Below are 24,200 nucleotides of genomic sequence, written 5' to 3' on the forward strand. Positions count from 1 at the left end.
CAGAGGCCCAGGCGAGGTCCAGTTTAATGACCAGGTTAATCTGTGTGTGTGTTCCAGAGGCCCAGGAGAGGCCCAGTTTAATGCCCAGGTTACTCTGTGTGTGTGTTGCAGAGGCCCAGGAGAGGCCCAGTTTAATGACCAGGTTACTCTGTTTGTGTGTTCCAGAGGCCCAGGGGAGGCCCAGTTTAATGACCAGGTTACTCTGTGTGTCTGTAACAGAGGCCCAGGAGAGGCCCAGTTTAATGCCCAGGTTACTCTGTGTGTGTGTTGCAGAGGCCCAGGAGAGGCCCAGTTTAATGACCAGGTTACTCTGTTTGTGTGTTCCAGAGGCCCAGGGGAGGCCCAGTTTAATGACCAGGTTACTCTGTGTGTCTGTAACAGAGGCCCAGGAGAGGCCCAGTTTAATGACCAGGTTACTCTGTGTGTCTGTAACAGAGGCCCAGGAGAGGCCCTTTTTATTGACCAGGTTACTCTGTGTGTCTGTAACAGAGGCCCAGGAGAGGCCCAGTTTAATGACCAGGTTACTCTGTGTGTCTGTAACAGAGGCCCAGTTTAATGACCAGGTTACTCTGTGTGTCTGTAACAGAGGCCCAGGAGAGGCCCGGTTCAATGACCAGGTTACTCTCTGTGTCTGTAACAGAGGCCCAGGAGAGGCCCAGTTTAATGACCAGGTTACTCTGTGTGTCTGTAACAGAGACCCAGGAGAGGCCCAGTTTAATGACCAGGCTACTCTGTGTGTCTGTAACAGAGGCCCAGTTTAATGACCAGGTTACTCTGTGTGTCTGTAAACAGAGGCCCAGGAGAGGCCCGGTTTAATGACCAGGTTACTCTCTGTGTCTGTAACAGAGGCCCAGGAGAGGCCCAGTTTAATGACCAGGTTACTATGTGTGTCTGTAACAGAGGCCCAGGAGAAGCCCAGTTTAATTACCAGGTTACTCTCTGTGTCTGTAACAGAGGCCCAGTTTAATGACCAGGTTACTCTGTGTGTCTGTAACAGAGGCCCAGTTTAATGACCAGGTTTCTCCTTGTGTCTGTAACAGAGGCCCAGGCGAGGTCCAGTTTAATGACCAGGTTAATCTGTGTGTGTGTTCCAGAGGCCCAGGAGAGGTCCAGTTTAATGACCAGGTTACTCTGTGTGTCTGTAACAGAGGCCCAGGAGAGGCCCAGTTTAATGCCCAGGTTACTCTGTGTGTGTGTTGCAGAGGCCCAGGAGAGGCCCAGTTTAATGACCAGGTTACTCTGTTTGTGTGTTCCAGAGGCCCAGGGGAGGCCCAGTTTAATGACCAGGTTACTCTGTGTGTCTGTAACAGAGGCCCAGGAGAGGCCCAGTTTAATGACCAGGTTACTCTGTGTGTCTGTAACAGAGGCCCAGGAGAGGCCCTTTTTATTGACCAGGTTAGTCTGTGTGTCTGTAACAGAGGCCCAGGAGAGGCCCAGTTTAATGACCAGGTTACTCTGTGTGTCTGTAACAGAGGCCCAGTTTAATGACCAGGTTACTCTGTGTGTCTGTAACAGAGGCCCAGGAGAGGCCCGGTTCAATGACCAGGTTACTCTCTGTGTCTGTAACAGAGGCCCAGGAGAGGCCCAGTTTAATGACCAGGTTACTCTGTGTGTCTGTAACAGAGACCCAGGAGAGGCCCAGTTTAATGACCAGGCTACTCTGTGTGTCTGTAACAGAGGCCCAGTTTAATGACCAGGTTACTCTGTGTGTCTGTAAACAGAGGCCCAGGAGAGGCCCGGTTTAATGACCAGGTTACTCTCTGTGTCTGTAACAGAGGCCCAGGAGAGGCCCAGTTTAATGATCAGGTTACTCTGTGTGTCTGTAACAGAGGCCCAGGAGAGGCCCAGTTTAATGACCAGGTTACTCTGTGTGTCTTTAACAGAGGCCCAGGAAAGGCCCAGTTTAATGACCAGGTTACTCTCTGTGTCTGTAACAGAGGCCCAGGAGAGGCCCAGTTTAATGACCAGGTTACTCTGTGTGTCTGTAACAGAGGCCCAGTTTAATGACCAGGTTACTCTGTGTGTCTGTAACAGAGGCCCAGGAGAGGCCCGGTTTAATGACCAGGTTACTCTGTGTGTCTGTAACAGAGGCCCAGGAGAGGCCCAGTTTAATGACCAGGTTACTCTGTGTGTCTGTAACAGAGGCCCAGTTTAATGACCAGGTTTCTCCTTGTGTCTGTAACAGAGGCCCAGGCGAGGTCCAGTTTAATGACCAGGTTAATCTGTGTGTGTGTTCCAGAGGCCCAGGAGAGGTCCAGTTTAATGACCAGGTTACTCTGTGTGTCTGTAACAGAGGCCCAGGAGAGGCCCAGTTTAATGCCCAGGTTACTCTGTGTGTGTGTTGCAGAGGCCCAGGAGAGGCCCAGTTTAATGACCAGGTTACTCTGTTTGTGTGTTCCAGAGGCCCAGGGGAGGCCCAGTTTAATGACCAGGTTACTCTGTGTGTCTGTAACAGAGGCCCAGGAGAGGCCCAGTTTAATGACCAGGTTACTCTGTGTGTCTGTAACAGAGGCCCAGGAGAGGCCCTTTTTATTGACCAGGTTACTCTGTGTGTCTGTAACAGAGGCCCAGGAGAGGCCCAGTTTAATGACCAGGTTACTCTGTGTGTCTGTAACAGAGGCCCAGTTTAATGACCAGGTTACTCTGTGTGTCTGTAACAGAGGCCCAGGAGAGGCCCGGTTCAATGACCAGGTTACTCTCTGTGTCTGTAACAGAGGCCCAGGAGAGGCCCAGTTTAATGACCAGGTTACTCTGTGTGTCTGTAACAGAGACCCAGGAGAGGCCCAGTTTAATGACCAGGCTACTCTGTGTGTCTGTAACAGAGGCCCAGTTTAATGACCAGGTTACTCTGTGTGTCTGTAAACAGAGGCCCAGGAGAGGCCCGGTTTAATGACCAGGTTACTCTCTGTGTCTGTAACAGAGGCCCAGGAGAGGCCCAGTTTAATGATCAGGTTACTCTGTGTGTCTGTAACAGAGGCCCAGGAGAGGCCCAGTTTAATGACCAGGTTACTCTGTGTGTCTTTAACAGAGGCCCAGGAGAGGCCCAGTTTAATGACCAGGTTACTCTCTGTGTCTGTAACAGAGGCCCAGGAGAGGCCCAGTTTAATGACCAGGTTACTCTGTGTGTCTGTAACAGAGGCCCAGTTTAATGACCAGGTTACTCTGTGTGTCTGTAACAGAGGCCCAGGAGAGGCCCGGTTTAATGACCAGGTTACTCTGTGTGTCTGTAACAGAGGCCCAGGAGAGGCCCAGTTTAATGACTAGGTTACTCTCTGTGTCTGTAACAGAGGCCCAGGAGAGGCCCAGTTTAATGACCAGGTTACTCTCTGTGTGTCTGTAACAGAGGCCCAGGAGAGGCCCGGTTTAATGACCAGGTTACTCTGTGTGTCTGTAACAGAGGCCCAGGAGAGGCCCAGTTTAATGACCAGGTTACTCTCTGTGTCTGTAACAGAGGCCCAGGAGAGGCCCAGTTTAATGACCAGGTTACTCTGTGTGTCTGTAACAGAGGCCCAGGAGAGGCCCAGTTTAATGACCAGGTTACTCTGTGTGTCTTTAACAGAGGCCCAGGAGAGGCCCAGTTTAATGACCAGGTTACTCTCTGTGTCTGTAACAGAGGCCCAGGAGAGGCCCAGTTTAATGACCAGGTTACTCTGTGTGTCTGTAACAGAGGCCCAGTTTAATGACCAGGTTACTCTGTGTGTCTGTAACAGAGGCCCAGGAGAGGCCCGGTTTAATGACCAGGTTACTCTGTGTGTCTGTAACAGAGGCCCAGGAGAGGCCCAGTTTAATGACCAGGTTACTCTCTGTGTCTGTAACAGAGGCCCAGGAGAGGCCCAGTTTAATGACCAGGTTACTCTGTGTGTCTGTAACAGAGGCCCAGGAGAGGCCCGGTTTAATGACCAGGTTACTCTGTGTGTCTGTAACAGAGGCCCAGGAGAGGCCCAGTTTAATGACCAGGTTACTCTCTGTGTCTGTAACAGAGGCCCAGGAGAGGCCCAGTTTAATGACCAGGTTACTCTGTGTGTCTGTAACAGAGGCCCAGGAGAGGCCCAGTTTAATGACCAGGTTACTCTGTGTGTCTGTAACAGAGGCCCAGGAGAGTCCCAGTTTAATGACCAGGTTACTATGTGTGTCTCTAACAGAGGCCCAGTTTAATGGGGCGACAGGGTAGCCTAGTGGTTAGAGCGTTGGACTAGTAACCGGAAGGTTGCGAGTTCAAACCCCCGAGCTGACAAGGTACAAATCTGTCGTTCTGCCCCTGAACAGGCAGTTAACCCACTGTTCCCAGGCCGTCATTGAAAATAAGAATTTGTTCTTAACTGACTTGCCTGGTTAAATAAAGGTAAAAAAAAAATAAATAAATAAAAAAAAAATGACCAGGTTACTCTGTGTGTCTGTAACAGAGGCCCAGGAGAGGCCCAGTTTAATGACCAGGTTACTCTGTGTGTCTGTAACAGAGGCCCAGGAGAGGCCCAGTTTAATGACCAGGTTACTCTCTGTGTCTGTAACAGAGGCCCAGGAGAGGCCCAGTTTAATGACCAGGTTGTGTGTGTGTCTGTAACAGAGGCCCAGTTTAATGACCAGGTTACTCTGTGTGTCTGTAACAGAGGCCCAGGAGAGGCCCGGTTTAATGACCAGGTTACTCTGTGTGTCTGTAACAGAGGCCCAGGAGAGGCCCAGTTTAATGACCAGGTTACTCTGTGTGTCTGTAACAGAGGCCCAGTTTAATGACCAGGTTACTCTGTGTTTGTGTTCCAGAGGCCCAGGAGATGTCCAGTTTAATGCCCAGGTTACTCTGTGTGTGTGCTGCAGAGGCCCAGGAGAGCCCCAGTGTAATGAGCAGGTTACTCTATTTGTGTGTTCCAGAGGCCCAGGAGAGGTCCAGTTTAATGACCAGGTTACTCTATGTGTCTGTAACAGAGGCCCAGGAGAGGCCCAGTTTAATGACCAGGTTACTCTGTGTGTCTGTAACAGAGGCCCAGTTTAATGACCAGGTTACTCTGTGTGTCTGTAACAGAGGCCCAGGCAAGGCCCAGTTTAATGACCAGGTTACTCTGTGTGTCTGTAACAGAGGCCCAGTTTAATGACCAGGTTACTCTCTCTGTCTGTAACAGAGGCCCAGGAGAGGCCCAGTTTAATGACCAGGTTACTCTGTGTGTCTGTAACAGAGGCCCAGGAGAGGCCCTTTTTAATGACCAGGTTACTCTGTGTGTCTGTAACAGAGACCCAGGGGAGGCCCAGTTTAATGACCAGGCTACTCTGTGTGTCTGTAACAGAGGCCCAGTTTAATGACCAGGTTACTCTCTCTGTCTGTAACAGAGGCCCAGGAGAGGCCCAGTTTAATGACCAGGTTACTCTGTGTGTCTGTAACAGAGGCCCAGGAGAGGCCTTTTTTAATGACCAGGTTACTCTGTGTGTCTGTAACAGAGACCCAGGGGAGGCCCAGTTTAATGACCAGGCTACTCTGTGTGTCTGTAACAGAGGCCCAGTTTAATGACCAGGTTACTCTGTGTGTCTGTAACAGAGAACCAGGAGAGGCCCAGTTTAATGACCAGGTTACTCTGTGTGTCTTTAACAGAGGCCCAGGAGAGGCTCCGTTTAATGACCAGGTTACTCTGTGTGTCTGTAACAGAGGCCCAGGAAAGGCCCAGTTTAATGACCAGGTTACTCTGTGTGTCTGTAACAGAGGCCCAGTTTAATGACAAGGTTACTCTGTGTGTCTGTAACAGAGGCCCAGGAGAGGCCCAGTTCAATGACCAGGTTACTCTGTGTGTCTGTAACAGAGGCCCAGGAGAGGCCCAGTTTAATGACCAGGTTACTCTGTGTGTCTGTAACAGAGGCCCAGTTTAATGACCAGGTTACTTTGTGTGTCTGTAAGAGAGGCCCAGGAGAGGCCCAGTTTAATGACCAGGTTACTCTGTGTGTCTGTAACAGACGCCCAGTTTAATGACCAGGTTACTCTGTGTGTCTGTAACAGAGGCCCAGGAGAGGCCCAGTTTAATGACCAGGTTACTCTGTGTGTCTGTTACAGAGGCCCAGGAGAGGCCCAGTTCAATGACCAGGTTACTCTCTGTGTCTGTAACAGAGGCCCAGGAGAGGCCCAGTTTAATGACCAGGTTACTCTGTGTGTCTGTAACAGAGGCCCAGTTTAATGACCAGGTTACTCTGTGTGTCTGTAACAGAGGCCCAGGAGAGGCCCGGTTTAATGACCAGGTTACTCTGTGTGTCTGTAACAGAGGCCCAGGAGAGGCCCAGTTTAATGACCAGGTTACTCTCTGTGTCTGTAACAGAGGCCCAGGAGAGGCCCAGTTTAATGACCAGGTTACTCTGTGTGTCTGTAACAGAGGCCCAGGAGAGGCCCAGTTTAATGACCAGGTTACTCTGTGTGTCTGTAACAGAGGCCCAGGAGAGTCCCAGTTTAATTACCAGGTTACTCTGTGTGTCTGTAACAGAGGCCCAGTTTAATGACCAGGTTACTCTGTGTGTGTGTTCCAGAGGCCCAGGAGAGGTCCAGTTTAATGCCCAGGTTACTCTGTGTGTGTGCTGCAGAGGCCCAGGAGAGCCCCAGTGTAATGACCAGGTTACTCTATTTGTGTGTTCCAGAGGCCCAGGAGAGGTCCAGTTTAATGACCAGGTTACTCTATGTGTCTGTAACAGAGTCCCAGGAGAGGCCCAGTTTAATGACCAGGTTACTCTGTGTGTCTGTAACAGAGGCCCAGGAGAGCCCCAGTGTAATGACCAGGTTACTCTGTGTGTCTGTAACAGAGGCCCAGTTTAATGACCAGGTTACTCTGTGTGTCTGTAACAGAGGCCCATGAGAGGCCCAGTTTAATGACCAGGTTACTCTGTGTGTCTGTAACAGAGGCCCAGGAGAGGCCCAGTTTAATTACCAGGTTACTCTCTGTGTCTGTAACAGAGGCCCAGTTTAATGACCAGGTTACTCTGTGTGTCTGTAACAGAGGCCCAGGCGAGGCCCAGTTTAATGACCAGGTTACTCTATTTGTGTGTTCCAGAGGCCCAGGAGAGGTCCAGTTTAATGACCAGGTTACTCTGTGTGTCTGTAACAGAGGCCCAGGAGAGGCCCAGTTTAATGACCAGGTTACTCTGTGTGTCTGTAACAGAGGCCCAGGAGAGGCCCAGTTTAATGACCAGGTTTCTCTGTGTGTCTGTAACAGAGGCCCAGGCGAGGCCCAGTTTAATGACCAGGTTACTCTCTGTGTCTGTAACAGAGGCCCAGGAGAGGCCCAGTTTAATTACCAGGTTACTCTCTGTGTCTGTAACAGAGGCCCAGGAGAGGCCCAGTTTAATGACCAGGTTACTCTGGGTGTCTGTAACAGAGGCCCAGGAGAGGCCCAGTTTAATGACCAGGTTACTCTGTGTGTCTGTAACAGAGGCCCAGGAGAGGCCCAGTTTAATGACCAGGTTACTCTGTGTGTCTGTAACAGAGGCCCAGAAGAGGCCCAGTTTAATGACCAGGTTACTCTGTGTGTCTGTAACAGAGGCGCAGGAGAGGCCCAGTTTAATGACCAGGTTACTATGTGTGTCTGTAACAGAGGCCCAGGAGAGGCCCAGTTTAATGACCAGGTTACTCTGGGTGTCTGTAACAGAGGCCCAGGAGAGGCCCAGTTTAATGACCAGGTTACTCTGTGTGTCTGTAACAGAGGCCCAGTTTAATGACCAGGTTACTCTGTGTGTCTGTAACAGAGGCCCAGGAGAGGCCCAGTTTAATGACCAGGTTACTCTGTGTGTCTGTAACAGAGGTCCAGTTTATTGACCACGTTACTCTGTGTGTCTGTAACAGAGGCCCAGGAGAGGCCCAGTTTAATGACCAGGTTACTCTGTGTGTGTGTTCAGAGGCCCAGGAGAGGCCCTACTATGCAGACTACTCCCCGGTGCGTCTCACCATCCACACGTTGTGCACCAGCCACTACCTGGACCTCTTCATCACCGTCATCATCGCTACCAACGTCCTCACCATGAGCATGGAGCACTACAACCAGCCGCAGGTAACTATAGCAACCACACTACGCTACAAACAGCTCCAGGTTACTATAGTAACCACACTACCCTAGAACCAGCCACAGGTAACAATAGCAACCACACTACGATACAATCAACCCCAGTTAACTATAGTAACCACACTTCAATAAAACCAGCCACAGGTAACTATAGCAACCACACTGCAGTAGAAACAGCCCCAGGTTACTATAGTAACCACACTACAATACAACCAGCCACAGGTAACTATAGCAACCAAACTACAGTACAAACAGCCCCAGGTTACTATAGTAACCACACTACAACTATAGCAACCACAGACTGGTAACTATAGCAACCTCAAACTGGTAACCAATGCAACCTCACACACTGGTAGCCATAGCAACCACAAAGTTAACTAGGACAATCGGGTACCTATAGCAACAAGTATGATTATATGTGTGTGTGTGTGTGTGTGTGTGTGTGTGTGTGTGTGTGTTTGTGTGTGTGTGTGTGTGTTCCAGTATCTGGAGGAGGGGTTGAAGTATTGTAACTACGTCTTCACTCTGGTGTTTGTTATCGAGACGGTCCTCAAACTCATCGCCTTCGGGCTGAGACGCTTCTTCAAGGAGAGGTAACACACACACACACACACACACATACTGCACACACACACACACAGACACACACACACACACACACACAGACACACACACACACACACACACACACACACACACACACACACACACACACACACACACTCACACTCACACTCACACACTCACACCCACTCTGCATACACACACAACACACTTTCAATACGCTATGTGGATACACAATGAAACGTAGTGTTCTCTGTGTAGGTGGAACCAGCTGGACCTGGCCATAGTGTTGTTGTCCGTCATGGGCATCACTCTGGAGGAGATTGACCTCAACGCATCACTTCCCATCAACCCCACCATCATACGCATCATGAGAGTACTGAGGATCGCTAGAGGTACTCTCTCACACACACACACACACACACACACACACACACACACACACACACACACACACACACACACACACACACACACACACATCAACCCCACCATCAAACACATCATGAGAGTACTGAGGATCGCTAGAGGTACTCACACACACACACACACACCCATCAACCCCACCATCAAACACTTCATGAGAGTACTGAGGATCGCTAGAGGCACACACACACACACACACATCAACCCTACCATCATACGTGTCATGAGAGTACTGAGGATTGCTAGAGGTACTCACACACACACCCATCAACCCTACCATCATACGCATCATGAGAGTACTGAGGATTGCTAGAGGTACTCACACACACACACACACACACACCCATCAACCCTACCATCATACGCATCATGAGATTACTGAGGATCGCTAGAGGTACTCACACACACACACACACCCATCAACCCCACCATAAAACGCACCATGAGAGTACTGAGGATCGCTACAGGTACTCACACCCATCAACCCTACCATCAAACGCACCATGAGAGTACTGAGGATCGCTACAGGTACTCACACACACACACACACACACACCCATCAACCCTACCATCATACGCATCATGAGAGTACTGGGGATCGCTAGAGGTACTCACACACACACACACACACACACACCCATCAACCCTACCATCATACGCATAATGAGAGTACTGAGGATCACTAGAGGTACTCACACACACACACACACATCAACCCCACCATCATATGCATCATGAGAGTACTGAGGATCGCTAGAGGTACTCACACACACACACACACCCATCAACCTTACCATCATATGCATCATGAGAGTACTGAGGATCGCTAGAGGTACTCACACACACACACACCCATCAACCCCACCATAAAACACTTCATGAGAGTACTGAGGATTGCTAGAGGTACTCACACACACACCCATCAACCTTACCATCATACGCATCATGAGAGTACTGAGGATTGCTAGAGGTACTCACACACACACACACACGCACACACACACACACACATCAACCCTACCATCATACACATCATGAGAGTACTGAGGATCGCTAGAGGTACTCACACACACACACACACCCATCAACCCTACCATCATACGCATCATGAGAGTACTGAGGATCGCTAGAGGTACTCACACACACACACATCAACCCCAGCATCATACGCATCATGAGAGTACTGAGGATCGCTAGAGGTACACACACAGACACACACACATCAACCCTACCATCATACACATCATGAGAGTACTGATGATAGCTAGCGGTACTCACACACACACACACACACACACACACACACATACACATACACATACACACACACACCTCTCCCTCAGTGATACGTGTACAAGGGCTTTTATTGACAAAACATGAAGTTTATGCAGAGTCAATATTTGCAGTGTTGACCCTTCTTTTTCAAGACCTCTGCAATCCGCCCTGGCATGCTGTCAATTAACTTCTGGGCCACATCCTGACTGATGGCATTCCATTCTTGCATAATCAACGCTTGGAGTTTGTCAGAATTTGCAGGTTTTGGTTTGTCCACCCTCCTCTTGAGGATTGACCACAAGTTTTCAGTGGGATTAAGGTCTGGGGAGTTTCCTGGCCATGGACCCAAAATATCGATGTTTTGTTCCCCGAGCCACTTAGTTATCACTTTTGCCTTATGGCAAGGTGCTCCATCACGCTGGAAAAGGCATTGTTCGTCACCAAACTGTTCCTGGATGGTTGGGAGAAGTTTCTCTCGGAGGATGTGTTGGTAACATTCTTTATTCATGGCTGTGTTCTTAGGCAAAATTGTGAGGTAACCCACTCCCTTGGCTGAGAAGCAACCCCACACATGAATGGTCTCAGGATGCTTTACTGTTGGCATGACACAGGACTGATGGTAGCGCTCACCTTGTCTTCTCCGGACAAGCTTTTTACCGGATGCCCCAAACAATCGGAAAGGGGATTCATCAGAGAAAATTACTTTACTCCAGTCCTCAGCAGTCCAGTCCCTGTACCTTTTGCAGAATATCAGTCTGTCCCTGATGTTTTTCCTGGAGAGAAGTGGCTTCTTTGCTTCCCTTCTTGACACCAGGCCATCCTCCAAAAGTCTTTGCCTCACTGTGCGTGCTGATCCACTTACACCTGCCTGTTGCCATTCCTGAGCAAGCTCTGTACTGGTGGTGCCCCGATCCCGCAGCTGAATCAACTTTAGGAGACGGTCCTGGCGCTTGCTGGACTTTCTTGGGTGCCCTGAAGCCTTCTTCACAACAATTGAACCGCTCTCCTTGAAGTTCTTGATGATCCGATAAATGGTTGATTTAGGTGCAATCTTACCGGCAGCAATATCCTTGCCTGTGAGGCCGTTTTTGTGCAAAGCAATGATGATGGAACGTGTTTCATTGCAGGCAACCATGGTTGACAGAGGAAGAACAATGATTCCAAGCACCACCCTCCTTTTGAAGCTTCCAGTCTGTAATTCGAACACAATCAGCATGACAGAGTGATCTCCAGCCTTGTCCTCGTCAACACTCACACCTGTGTTAACGAGAGAATCACTGACATGATGTCAGCTGGTCCTTTTGTGGCAGGGCTGAAATGCAGTGGAAATGTTTTTTGGGGATTCAGTTCATTTGCATGGCAAAGAGGGACTTTGCAATTAATTGCAATTCATCTTCATAACATTCTGGAGTATATGCAAATTGTCATCATACAAACTGAGGCAGCAGACTTTTGAAAAATAATATTTGTGTCATTCTCAAAAATGTTGGCCACGACTGTATATGTGTACAGTATGTGTTTGGGTCCTTTTCTACAGTTCTAATGGTTCTGTTCTGGTTCCAGTTCTAATGGTTCTGTTCTGGTTTCAGTTCTAATGGGTCTGTTCTGGTTTCAGTTCTAATGGGTCTGTTCTGGTTTCAGTTCTAATGGGTCTGTTCTGGTTTCAGTTCTAATGGTTCTGTTCTGGTTTCAGTTCTAATGGTTGGGTCTGTTCTGGTTTCAGTTCTAATGATTCTGTTCTGGTTTCTGTTCTAATGGATCTGCTCTGGTTTCAGTTCTAATGGTTCTGTTCTGGTTTCAGTTCTAATGGTTCTGTTCTGGTTTCTGTTCTAATGGTTCTGTTCTGGTTTCAGTTCTAATGGTTCTGTTCTGGTTTCTGTTCTAATGGGCCTGTTCTGGTTTCAGTTCTAATGATTCTGTTCTGGTTTCTGTTCTAATGGGTCTGTTCTGGTTTCAGTTATAATGGTTCTGTTCTGGTTTCTGTTCTAATGGTTCTGTTCTGGTTTCAGTTCTAATGGTTCTGTTCTGGTTTCTGTTCTAATGGTTCTGTTCTGGTTTCAGTTCGAATTGGTCTGTTCTGGTTTCAGTTATAATGGGGTCTGTTCTGGTTTCAGTTATAATGGGTTCTGTTCTGGCTTCAGTTCTAATGGTTCTGTTCTGGTTTCAGTTCTAATGGGTCTGTTCTGGTCTCTGTTCTAATGGTTCTGTTCTGGTTTCAGTTCTAATGGGTCTGTTCTGGTTTCAATACTAATGGTTCTCTTCTCGTTTCAGTTCTAATGGTTCTGTTCTGGTTTCAGTTCTAATGGGTCTGTTTGGTTTCTGTCTCCTCAGTGTTGAAGCTGTTGAAGATGGCAACAGGGATGAGGGCACTACTAGACACTGTGGTTCAGGCCCTGCCTCAGGTAACTATAATATTAATATAATACTGTAGTAGTACTATAGTAATACTGTTTATACTAATACAATACTGTAATAGTACTATAGTAATACTGTTGAAGATGGCAACAGGGATGAGAGCTCTACTAGACACTGTAGTTCAGGCCCTGCCTCAGGTAACTATAATACCAATATAATACTGTAGTAGTACTATAGTAATACTGTTGATACTAATATAATACTGTAGTAGTACTATAGTAATACTGTTGAAGATCTGTCTGGGTGTTATAATAATCTGTCTGGGTCTAATAATAATCTGTCTGGGTCTAATAATAATCTGTCTTGGTGTTATAATAATCTGTCTGGGTGTTATAATAATCTGTCTGGGTGTTATAATAATCTGTCTGGGTGTTATAATAATCTGGCTGGATGTTATAATAATCTGTCTGGATGTTATAATAATCTGTTTGGGTCTAATAATAATCTGTCTGGGTCTAATAATAATCTGTCTGGGTGTTATAATAATCTGTCTGGGTGTTATAATAATCTGTCTGGGTCTAATAATAATCTGGCTGGATGTTATAATAATCTGTCTGGGTGTTATAATAATCTGTCTGGTTGTTATAATAATCTGTCTGGGTGTTATAATAATCTGTCTGGGTGTTATAATAATCTGTCTGGGTGTTATAATAATCTGGCTGGATGTTATAATAATCTGTCTGGGTGTTATAATAATCTGTCTGGGTCTAATAATAATCTGGCTGGATGTTATAATAATCTGTCTGGGTGTTATAATAATCTGTCTGGTTGTTATAATAATCTGTCTGGGTGTTATAATAATCTGTCTGGGTGTTATAATAATCTGTCTGGGTGTTATAATAATCTGTCTGGATGTTATAATAATCTGGCTGGGTGTTATAATAATCTGTCTGGGTGTTATAATAATCTGTCTGGTTGTTATAATAATCTGTCTGGGTGTTATAATAATCTGTCTGGGTGTTATAATAATCTGTCTGGGTGTTATAATAATCTGTCTGGATGTTATAATAATCTGGTTGGGTGTTATAATAATCTGTCTGGGTGTTATAATAATCTGTCTGGATGTTATAATAATCTGGCTGGGTGTTATAATAATCTGGCTGGATGTTACAATAATCTGTCTGGGTGTTATAATAATCTGTCTGGGTGTTATAATAATCTGTCTGGGTGTTATAATAATCTGTCTGGATGTTATAATAATCTGTCTGGGTGTTATAATAATCTGTCTGGGTGTTATAATAATCTGTCTGGGTGTTATAATAATCTGGCTGGATGTTATAATAATCTGTCTGGGTGTTATAATAATCTGTCTGGGTGTTATAATAATCTGTCTGGGTCTAATAATAATCTGTCTGGGTCTAATAATAATCTGTCTGGGTGTTATAATAATCTGTCTGGATATTATAATAATCTGTCTGGGTGTTATAATAATCTGTCTGGGTGTTATAATAATCTGTCTGGGTGTTATAATAATCTGTCTGGGTATTATTATAATCTGTCGGGGTATTATTATAATCTGTCTGGTTGTTATAATAATCTGTCTGGGTGTTATAATAATCTGTCTGGGTGTTATAATAATCTGTGTGGGTGTTATAATAATCTGTCTGGGTGTTATAATAATCTGTCTGGATGTTATAATAATCTGTCTGGTTGTTATAATAATCTGTCTGGGTGTTATAATAATCTGTCTGGATGTTATAATAATCTGTCTGGGTGTTATAATAATCTGTCTGGTTGTTATAATAATCTGTCTGGGTATTATAATAATCTGTCTGGTTGTTATAATAATCTGTCTGGGTGTTATAATAATCTGTCTGGGTGTTATAATAATCTGTCTGGGTGTTATAATAATCTGTCTGGGTATTATTATAATCTGTCGGGGTATTATTATAATCTGTCTGGTTGTTATAATAATCTGTCTGGGTATTATTATAATCTGTCGGGGTATTATTATAATCTGTCTGGTTGTTATAATAATCTGTCTGGGTGTTATAATATTCTGTCTGGGTGTTATAATAATCTGGCTGGGTGTTATAATAATCTGGCTGGATGTTATAATAATCTGGCTGGGTGTTATAGTAATCTGTCTGGGCGTTATAGTAATCTGTATGGGTATTATAATAATCTGTCTGGGTATTTTATTCTATCCTCCATTATAATATGTTCTGTGTCTCTAGGTGGGGAATCTGGGTCTCCTCTTCATGTTGCTGTTCTTCATCTATGCAGCACTGGGAGTGGAGCTGTTTGGGAAACTGGGTCAGTCACGGTGCTGTGAGTGTGTGAGTGTGTTTCATTTACGCTGATGAGCTGTTGAGTTGATTTCCCTGAAATTAATTACGTCTTCCTTCTCCTATTTTCTCTCTCTCTCTCTCTTTCTTTTTCTCCCTCCCTCCCTCCCTCCCTCCCTCCCTCCCTCCCTCCCTCCCTCCCTCCCTCCCTCCCTCCCTCCCTCCCTCAATCCCTCCCTCAATCCCTCCCTCCCTCCCTCCCTCCCTCCCTCCCTCCCCCCTCTCTTTTCTCCTCCCCTCACACCCCCTTCCATCTCTCTCTCTATATATCACCCCACTACCCCCCCTTCATGTGTTCTCTGTGTTTATAGAGTGTTCCGAGGAGAACCCGTGTGAGGGTCTGAGTCGTCACGCCACGTTCCAGAACTTTGGCATGGCGTTCCTCACCTTGTTCCGCGTTTCCACCGGTGACAACTGGAATGGAATTATGAAGGTAAACTACCCAATCAGAGGGTGATGGCCAACCAATCAGATCACAGCTGGGGAAACAGGGTTTGGTTGTAAGACCTTGCTGCTGTTCCAGGCACAGAGGAAACCCCTCATTAATAGTGAAGGAAGACTGCTACTGAATTCAGACATTCTTCTTGCTTTTACACAGGGTTCTAATCCTTCTTTACAGGTTCTTACCCGTTGTGGACGTTCTATTAAAACAAATATCTATATATTATTTTACTCTCCAATTTCAATTATGATCTTGTCTCATCGCTGCAACTCCCCAACGGGCTCGGGAGGTGAAGGTCGAGTCATGCGTCCTCCGAAAAACATGACCCACCAAAACTTCGCTTCTTAACACCCCGCCCGCTTAACCCAGAAGCCGCACCAACGTGTCGGAGGGAAACACCGTTCAACTGACAACAGGAGTCGGCCTGCAGGCGCCCGGCCCGCCACAAGGAGTCACTAGTGTGCGATGAGCCAAGTAAACCTCCCCTAAACGACGCTGGGACAATTGTGCCCTGCCCTATGGGACTCCTGGTCACTGCTGGTTGTGACACAGCCTGGGATCGAACCCGGGTCTGTAGTGACGGTCCTCAAGCACTGCCATGCACTGCCTTAGACCGCTGCGCCACTCGGGAGTCACGCGTGTGGAGCTTCTATTTAAGGCTTGGAGCTGGCATTGTTTGAAGAACACAGAACACAGAACACACACACAGAACACAGAACACACACACAGAACACAGAACACACACACACAGAACACACACACAGAACACAGAACATACACACACAGAACACAGAACACACACACACAGAACAAAGAACACAGAACACACACACAGAACACAAGACACACACACAGAACACATGCACAGAACACAGAACATACACACAGAACACACACACAGAACACAGGACACACACACAGAACACAGAACACAGAACAAAGAACACACACACAGAACACACACACAGAACACAGAACACATGCACAGAACACAGAACACTGTTCCCAGATGTCTGTCAGTGGAACCTGATTCATAACCTAGTAAACCAACATGGAATGTTTTTCGAATCTACACGGAACGTTGAGGGAACCAGAGATATTTATCTGAATCACTCATTGGCTAAAACCATCTCCCTTTCCCCGGGCTCTGCCTGGTAATTGGCTGTTATCCAAGTCAGTCAGACACTCTGGCTCTCTGATAGGCTTGGCTCTGTGTGTCTTGTGCCAACAGACAGGCTGTGGCTCAACTCAATGGCTCCACCTGGTGGTCAGGACTGGAGTCACAGCCTGAGAAACACAATACAACGTAATGCCATCATTCTACACTCTCTCCATTCTACACAAGAAGCTCTGTTGGCATGAAAAGCATGGACAATGACATTGTGTAACAGTATAACTTTCGTCTGTCCCCTCGCCCCGGGCGCGAACCAGGGACCCTCTGCACACATCAACAACAGTCACCCACGAAGCATCGTTACCCATCGCTCCACAAAACCCGCGGCCCTTGCAGAGCAAAGGGAACAACTACTTCAAGGTCTCAGAGCGAGTGACGTCACCGATTGAAACGCTATTAGCGCGCACCACCGCTAACTAGCTAGCCGTTTCACATCGGTTACACTGGCTCAGCATTGTTTGTATGAAATATACGTTTTCTTAAGTTCCAAACAGATCAATGCTACGGGCCTCCTGTTCTTCAGTAAACAACAGTCCCCATTTTCTGGTGTCCTCAAGCATCTTGACAGAAACTAGAACCTCGTTGTCATACTTGAGTAAAAGTAAAGATACATTATAATAGAAAAATGACTCAAATGAAAGTCAAATCAAAAGTGAATTTAATCGCTAAAATATACTTAAGTATCAAAACTGAAAGTATAAATAATTTCAAATTCTTTACATTAATCAATCCAGACGGCACCATTTTCATTGTCTTCGGGATGATGTCTTTCTCAACCCTCTTGTTGTCTGAGCTACCTGTCCCAATAGTAGTATTCTGTTGCTCTGTCTTTGGGAGGATGTGTCCTTCTTGTTGTCTGAGCTACCTGTCCCAATAGTATCATCCCTCTGTCCCCTCAGGACACGCTGCGGGACTGTCGTCCAGAGGACCGCTCCTGTCTGTCCTACCTTCCTCTGGTTTCTCCAGTCTACTTCGTGACCTTCGTCCTGACGGCCCAGTTCGTGCTGGTCAATGTGGTGGTGGCAGTGTTGATGAAACACCTCGAGGAGAGCAACAAGGAGGCACAGGAGGAGGCAGAGGAGGAGGCCAAGGAGGAGGAGGCGCGTCAGGAGGAGGCCAGGCAACAGGAGGCCAGGCAAGAGGAGGCGCGACAGGAGGCCATCTGTCCCTTTAGCAACGCCACAGTGGGCGGCGTGGAATCATCTGGACAGGTATGGAGATGGATCGCCTGTAGGTGGACCTAACCACAGATCTAGGGTCAGATCAGCCAGTCCTGTCAGGGGGGGGACCTAACCACAGATCTAGGGTCAGATCAGCTTCCCATCAGTCCTTAACTGTCAGGGGGGGGGACCTAACCACAGATCTAGGGTCAGATCAGCTTCCCATCAGTCCTTAACTGTCAGGGGGGGGGACCTAACCACAGATCTAGGGTCAGATCAGCTTCCCATCAGTCCTTAACTGTCAGGGGGGGGGGACCTAACCACAGATCTAGGGTCAGATCAGCCAGTCCTGTCAGGGGGGGGGGGGGGGGACCTAACCACAGATCTAGGGTCAGATCAGCTTCCCATCAGTCCTTAACTGTCAGGAGGGGGGACCTAACCACAGATCTAGGGTCAGATCAGCTTCCCATCAGTCCTGTCAGGGGGGGGGGGACCTAACCACAGATCTAGGGTCAGATCAGCTTCCCATCAGTCCTTAACTGTCAGGAGGGGGGACCTAACCACAGATCTAGGGTCAGATCAGCTTCCCATCAGTCCTGTCAGGGGGGGGGGGACCTAACCACAGATCTAGGGTCAGATCAGCTTCCCATCAGTCCTTAACTGTCAGGAGGGGGGAACTAACCACAGATCTAGGGTCAGATCAGCTTCCCATCAGTCCTGTCAGGGGGGGGGGACCTAACCACAGATCTAGGGTCAGATCAGCTTCCCATCAGTCCTTAACTGTCAGGGGGGGGACCTAACCACAGATCTAGGGTCAGATCAGCTTCCCATCAGTCCTTAACTGTCAGGGGGGGACCTAACCACAGATCTAGGGTCAGATCAGCCAGTCCTGTCAGGGGGGGGGACCTAACCACAGATCTAGGGTCAGATCAGCTTCCCGTCAGTCCTGTCAGGGGGAGGGGACCTAACCACAGATCTAGGGTCAGATCAGCTTCCCGTCACTCCTGTCAGGGGGAGGGGACCTAACCACAGATCTAGGGTCAGATCAGCTTCCCATCAGTCCTTAACTGTCAGGGGGGGGGGGGACCTAACCACAGATCTAGGGTCAGATCAGCTTCCCATCAGTCCTTAACTGTCAGGGGGGGGGACCTAACCACAGATCTAGGGTCAGATCAGCTTCCCATCAGTCCTGTCAGGGGGGGGGGACCTAACCACAGATCTAGGGTCAGATCAGCTTCCCATCAGTCCTTAACTGTCAGGGGGGGGGGGGACTTAACCACAGATCTAGGGTCAGATCAGCTTCCCATCAGTCCTTAACTGTCAGGGGGGGGGACCTAACCACAGATCTAGGGTCAGATCAGCTTCCCGTCAGTCCTGTCAGGGGGGGGGGGGGGCCTAACCACAGATCTAGGGTCAGATCAGCTTCCCATCAGTCCTGTCAGGGGAGGGGACCTAACCACAGATCTAGGGTCAGATCAGCTTCCCATCAGTCCTTAACTGTCAGGGGGGGGGGACCTAACCACAGATCTAGGGTCAGATCAGCTTCCCGTCAGTCCTGTCAGGGGGGGGGACCTAACCACAGATCTAGGGTCAGATCAGCCAGTCCTGTCAGGGGGGGGGGGGGGGGGGGACCTAACCACAGATCTAGGGTCAGATCAGCTTCCCATCAGTCCTTAACTGTCAGGAGGGGGGACCTAACCACAGATCTAGGGTCAGATCAGCTTCCCATCAGTCCTGTCAGGGGGGGGGGGGACCTAACCACAGATCTAGGGTCAGATCAGCTTCCCATCAGTCCTTAACTGTCAGGAGGGGGGAACTAACCACAGATCTAGGGTCAGATCAGCTTCCCATCAGTCCTGTCAGGGGGGGGGGACCTAACCACAGATCTAGGGTCAGATCAGCTTCCCATCAGTCCTTAACTGTCAGGGGGGGGACCTAACCACAGATCTAGGGTCAGATCAGCTTCCCATCAGTCCTTAACTGTCAGGGGGGGACCTAACCACAGATCTAGGGTCAGATCAGCCAGTCCTGTCAGGGGGGGGGACCTAACCACAGATCTAGGGTCAGATCAGCTTCCCGTCAGTCCTGTCAGGGGGAGGGGACCTAACCACAGATCTAGGGTCAGATCAGCTTCCCGTCACTCCTGTCAGGGGGAGGGGACCTAACCACAGATCTAGGGTCAGATCAGCTTCCCATCAGTCCTTAACTGTCAGGGGGGGGGGGACCTAACCACAGATCTAGGGTCAGATCAGCTTCCCATCAGTCCTTAACTGTCAGGGGGGGGGACCTAACCACAGATCTAGGGTCAGATCAGCTTCCCATCAGTCCTGTCAGGGGGGGGGGACCTAACCACAGATCTAGGGTCAGATCAGCTTCCCATCAGTCCTTAACTGTCAGGGGGGGGGGGACTTAACCACAGATCTAGGGTCAGATCAGCTTCCCATCAGTCCTTAACTGTCAGGGGGGGGGACCTAACCACAGATCTAGGGTCAGATCAGCTTCCCGTCAGTCCTGTCAGGGGGGGGGGGGGCCTAACCACAGATCTAGGGTCAGATCAGCTTCCCATCAGTCCTGTCAGGGGAGGGGACCTAACCACAGATCTAGGGTCAGATCAGCTTCCCATCAGTCCTTAACTGTCAGGGGGGGGGGACCTAACCACAGATCTAGGGTCAGATCAGCTTCCCGTCAGTCCTGTCAGGGGGGGGGGACCTAACCACAGATCTAGGGTCAGATCAGCTTCCCATCAGTCCTTAACTGTGTGGTGGTGGTGGTGGTGGTGGTGGTGGTGGTGGTGGAACAGCATGCAAATGTATCCACTCACTACTGTAAGTCGCTGTGGATAAGAGAATCTGCTATGACTAAAAGTTTAATAAAATGAGGAAGATGACGTTCATGGTCGTGTTTTTGTCCCAGGTTGTGGAAGAAGAGCGTTGTCGTGGTAGCCTGCTGACGGCGGGCCGGCCGTCTCTGTCTCGTATGATGTCTCTGCCTAGCGACAGCTACATGCTCCGCCCCCTACAGCCTCTCGGACACACCCGCTACCCTCCCATTGGCCACGACACCTACAAGGGATACCGTTTCTCAGGTAACCATCCCTCAGAGTTCTGTCTCGGCTCGGTCCCAGAGTTCTATCTCTCAGAGTTCTATCTCTCAGAGTTCTATCTCTCAGAGTTTTAGGTCCCCGAGTTCTGTCTCTCGGATATCTATCTCTCAGTATTCTATCTCTCAGTGTTCTAGGTCTCAGTGTTCTATCTCTCAGAGTTCTAGATCCCAGTGTTCTATCTCTCAGATTTATAGGTCTCGGAGTTCTATCTCTCGGAGTTCTATCTCTCGGAGTTCTATCTCTCAGGGTTCTAGGTCTCAGGGTTCTAGGTCTCAGAGTTCTAGGTGTCAGAGTTCTAGGTCTCTCTCTCTCTGTCTCCTAGGTTCTGTCTACTCCATGGGTTCTAGCGGAGCAGGATCCCTACTGCAGGTCCCGGGGGCGTTACCATCTGGAAGCCACGCATCCCTCAGCTCCAGGGGCTCCAGCTGCAGACCCACAGTCAGGCTCAGCCCCTCCCACAGCGTAGACAGACACTCCCTCTCCATGGCGAGACACACCCCCAGGAGGCCTGGCCACGTTGACAGCAGACGGGCCTCTTATATACATAGCCCATCCCACAGTATGGATACACATAGTTACAGACTCAGCCCTGCTCAGAGCATCGACAGAGACTCCTCCCGTTATCTCGATAGACGGGCCTCTTATATCCACAGCCCCTCCCACAGCATGGACAGTAGACACACCCCTTATCTCCACAGCCCCTCCCACAGCATGGACAGTAGACACACCCCTTATTTCCACAGCCCCTCCCACAGCATGGACAGTAGACACACCCCTCGTATGGATAGACACACCCCTTATATTCACAGCCCCTCCCACAGCATGGACAGTAGACACACCCTTTATATCCACAGCCCCTCCCACAGCATGGACAGTAGACACACCCCTTATGTCAATAGCCCCGCACACAGCATCAATAGACACACCCCTCATAACAATAGACACACCTCTCATATGAGTAGGCCATCCCACAGCATGGACAGAGAGCCGGGACCCAGCTCCTCCCTCAGTGTGAGAAGACAGCTGAGGAGACAGGTATGTAGACTGCAGCTTTTACCCAGGTAGCACATTAATTTCCCTGGATGTTCTGCGAACGTCTGTTTTTGGAACCTTGCATGCAAGTTGTTTTGTGTTAGCTGGGAACTTTACAGTCCAGGCCAGATCGAGTTGTTAGAATGTTTTGTGCTAGCTGGGAACTTTACAGTCCAGGCCAGATCAAGTTGTTAGAATGTTTTGTGCAAGCTGGGAACTTTACAGTCCAGGCCAGATCGAGTTGTTGAATGTTTTGTGTTAGCTGGGAACATTAGAGTCCAGGCCAGATCGAGTTGTTAGAATGTAGATTTAGTTGTTAGAATGTTTTGTGTTAGCTGGGAACTTTACAGTCTAGGCCAGATCAAGTTGTTTAATGTTTTGTGCTAGCTGGGAACTTTACAGTCCAGTCCAGATCGAGTTGTTGAATGTTTTGTGCTAGCTGGGAACTTTACAGTCCAGGCCATATCGAGTTGTTAGAATGTTTTGTGTTAGCTGGGAACTTTACAGTCTAGGCCAGATCAAGTTGTTTAATGTTTTGTGCTAGCTGGGAACTTTACAGTCCAGTCCAGATCGAGTTGTTGAATGTTTTGTGCTAGCTGGGAACTTTACAGTCCAGTCCAGATCAAGTTGTTGAATGTTTTGTGCTAGCTGGGAACTTTACAGTCCAGGCCAGATCGAGTTGTTAGAATGCTTTGTGTTAGCTGGGAACTTTACAGTCCATGCCAGATCGAGTTGTTGAATGTTTTGTGTTAGCTGGAAACTTTACCGTCCAGGCCAGATCAAGTTGTTGAATGTTTTGTGCTAGCTGGGAACTTTACAGTCCAGGCCATATCGAGTTGTTGAATGTTTTGTGGTAGCTGGGAACTTTAACGTCCAGGCCAGATCGAGTTGTTAGAATGTTTTGTGTTAGCTGGGAACTTTACAGTCCAGGCCAGATCGAGTTGTTGAATGTTTTGTGCTAGCTGGGAACTTTACCGTCCAGGCCAGATCGAGTTGTTAGAATGTTTTGTGGTAGCTGGGAACATTACCATCCAGGCCAGATCGAGTTGTTGAATGTTTTGTGTTAGCTGGGAACTTTACAGTCCAGGCCAGATCGAGTTGTTAGAATGTTTTGTGTTAGCTGGGAACTTTACCGTCCAGGCCAGATCGAGTTGTTAGAATGTTTTGTGTTAGCTGGGAACTTTACCGTCCAGGCCAGATCGAGTTGTTGAATGTTTTGTGTTAGCTGGGAACTTTACAGTCCAGTCCAGATTACATTTCATTCACCTTCAACTGTCAGTGACCTCTGACCCTCTGTTTCCTGTCTCTACTTCCTACTTCCTGTCTGTTCGTAGGAGGCGGTGCGTTGCGACTCTGAGGACCTGAGCTGCAGTTCCACCGACGATCTGCGGGGGAGCTCTGTCGACGGCACCCACCTCACCGTACCCAGCATGCACCTCTCACCGCTACCCAGCCTGCCCCCTGGTGGTAACACACACCTGGACGTACACCACCCCTCCTCGCCGTCCCGCGCCCCCCGAGGACGCATCTCCAGCGCACACACACTCCTCCACACACACACCGTACACACACTGCGTCACACACACAGTCAGAGGGTTATATCTACCAGAGGACACAGTAGGAACCACAGTGATAGCGGGCCCCAGCGGCCTCCCAGCCCTCAGATCTCCACCCCTCAGACGACAGACAACCCACAGACACCCCAGAGACCTGAGATACTTCAGACCCCAGGTCCCAGCGTCACCAGCTCTCTCTGCTCTGGAGGTCCCAGCCTGTCCCTCTCCTCCCCCTCCACACCCTCAATCCCCAGCCCCAACCTCACCATCTCTCTCTGTTCTGGAGGTCCCAGCCTGTCCCTCTCCTCCCCCTCCACACCCTCAACCCCCAGCCCCAGCCTCACCATCTCTCTCTGTTCTGGAGGTCCCAGCCTGTCCCTCTCCTCCCCCTCCACACCCTCAATCCCCAGCCCCAACCTCACCATCTCTACTCCCTCCACTCCCCAGAGCCCTCAGACCAGCTTTGACCCAAAGCAGAGTCCCAGTTCCAGCCCTGCCTTCAGCCGTGATCCATTTCCCCTGAGCCTCGGTTCCAGTCCTAGCCGTCTCCCCACTTCCTTTCCAGATGAGACTGATGATGAAGTCTGTTGCATCACACACCACGCGTCCAGCCCCTCACACACACCTGAACACACACACCACACGTCCAGCCCCCCACACACACCCTGCTCTCCCCATACCTCCCTCCACGCCTGCCTCTCATTTGAAGAGGACCAGAGGAACCTATGTCTCAGCAGCCAAACGGCG

At 48.9% G+C, this 24,200-nt stretch overlaps 1 protein-coding gene across 1 annotated transcript in view; it reads left to right on the top strand.

Annotated features, from left to right (window-relative positions):
- Positions 1-7,854: 7,854 nt before the first annotated feature.
- The window catches only part of LOC110513797 (voltage-dependent T-type calcium channel subunit alpha-1H), a gene marked incomplete at its 5' end in the record, with an annotated part of 17,791 nt that continues 1,445 nt past the window's right edge, over positions 7,855-24,200 (top strand). The window contains 10 exons of the mRNA XM_036972526.1: positions 7,855-8,006; positions 8,502-8,611; positions 8,844-8,977; positions 12,615-12,685; positions 14,876-14,954; positions 15,298-15,419; positions 17,502-17,813; positions 20,676-20,847; positions 21,188-21,900; positions 23,232-24,200. The exon at positions 23,232-24,200 is cut by the window's right edge and continues 1,445 nt beyond it. Of these exons, the coding sequence (XP_036828421.1) occupies positions 7,855-8,006; positions 8,502-8,611; positions 8,844-8,977; positions 12,615-12,685; positions 14,876-14,954; positions 15,298-15,419; positions 17,502-17,813; positions 20,676-20,847; positions 21,188-21,900; positions 23,232-24,200 (2,834 nt within the window). The remainder of the gene's footprint in view (positions 8,007-8,501; positions 8,612-8,843; positions 8,978-12,614; positions 12,686-14,875; positions 14,955-15,297; positions 15,420-17,501; positions 17,814-20,675; positions 20,848-21,187; positions 21,901-23,231) is intronic.

Source organism: Oncorhynchus mykiss, unplaced genomic scaffold (genome assembly GCF_013265735.2).
Source record: "Oncorhynchus mykiss isolate Arlee unplaced genomic scaffold, USDA_OmykA_1.1 un_scaffold_169, whole genome shotgun sequence".
In the NCBI taxonomy this organism is placed as follows: domain Eukaryota; kingdom Metazoa; phylum Chordata; class Actinopteri; order Salmoniformes; family Salmonidae; genus Oncorhynchus; species Oncorhynchus mykiss.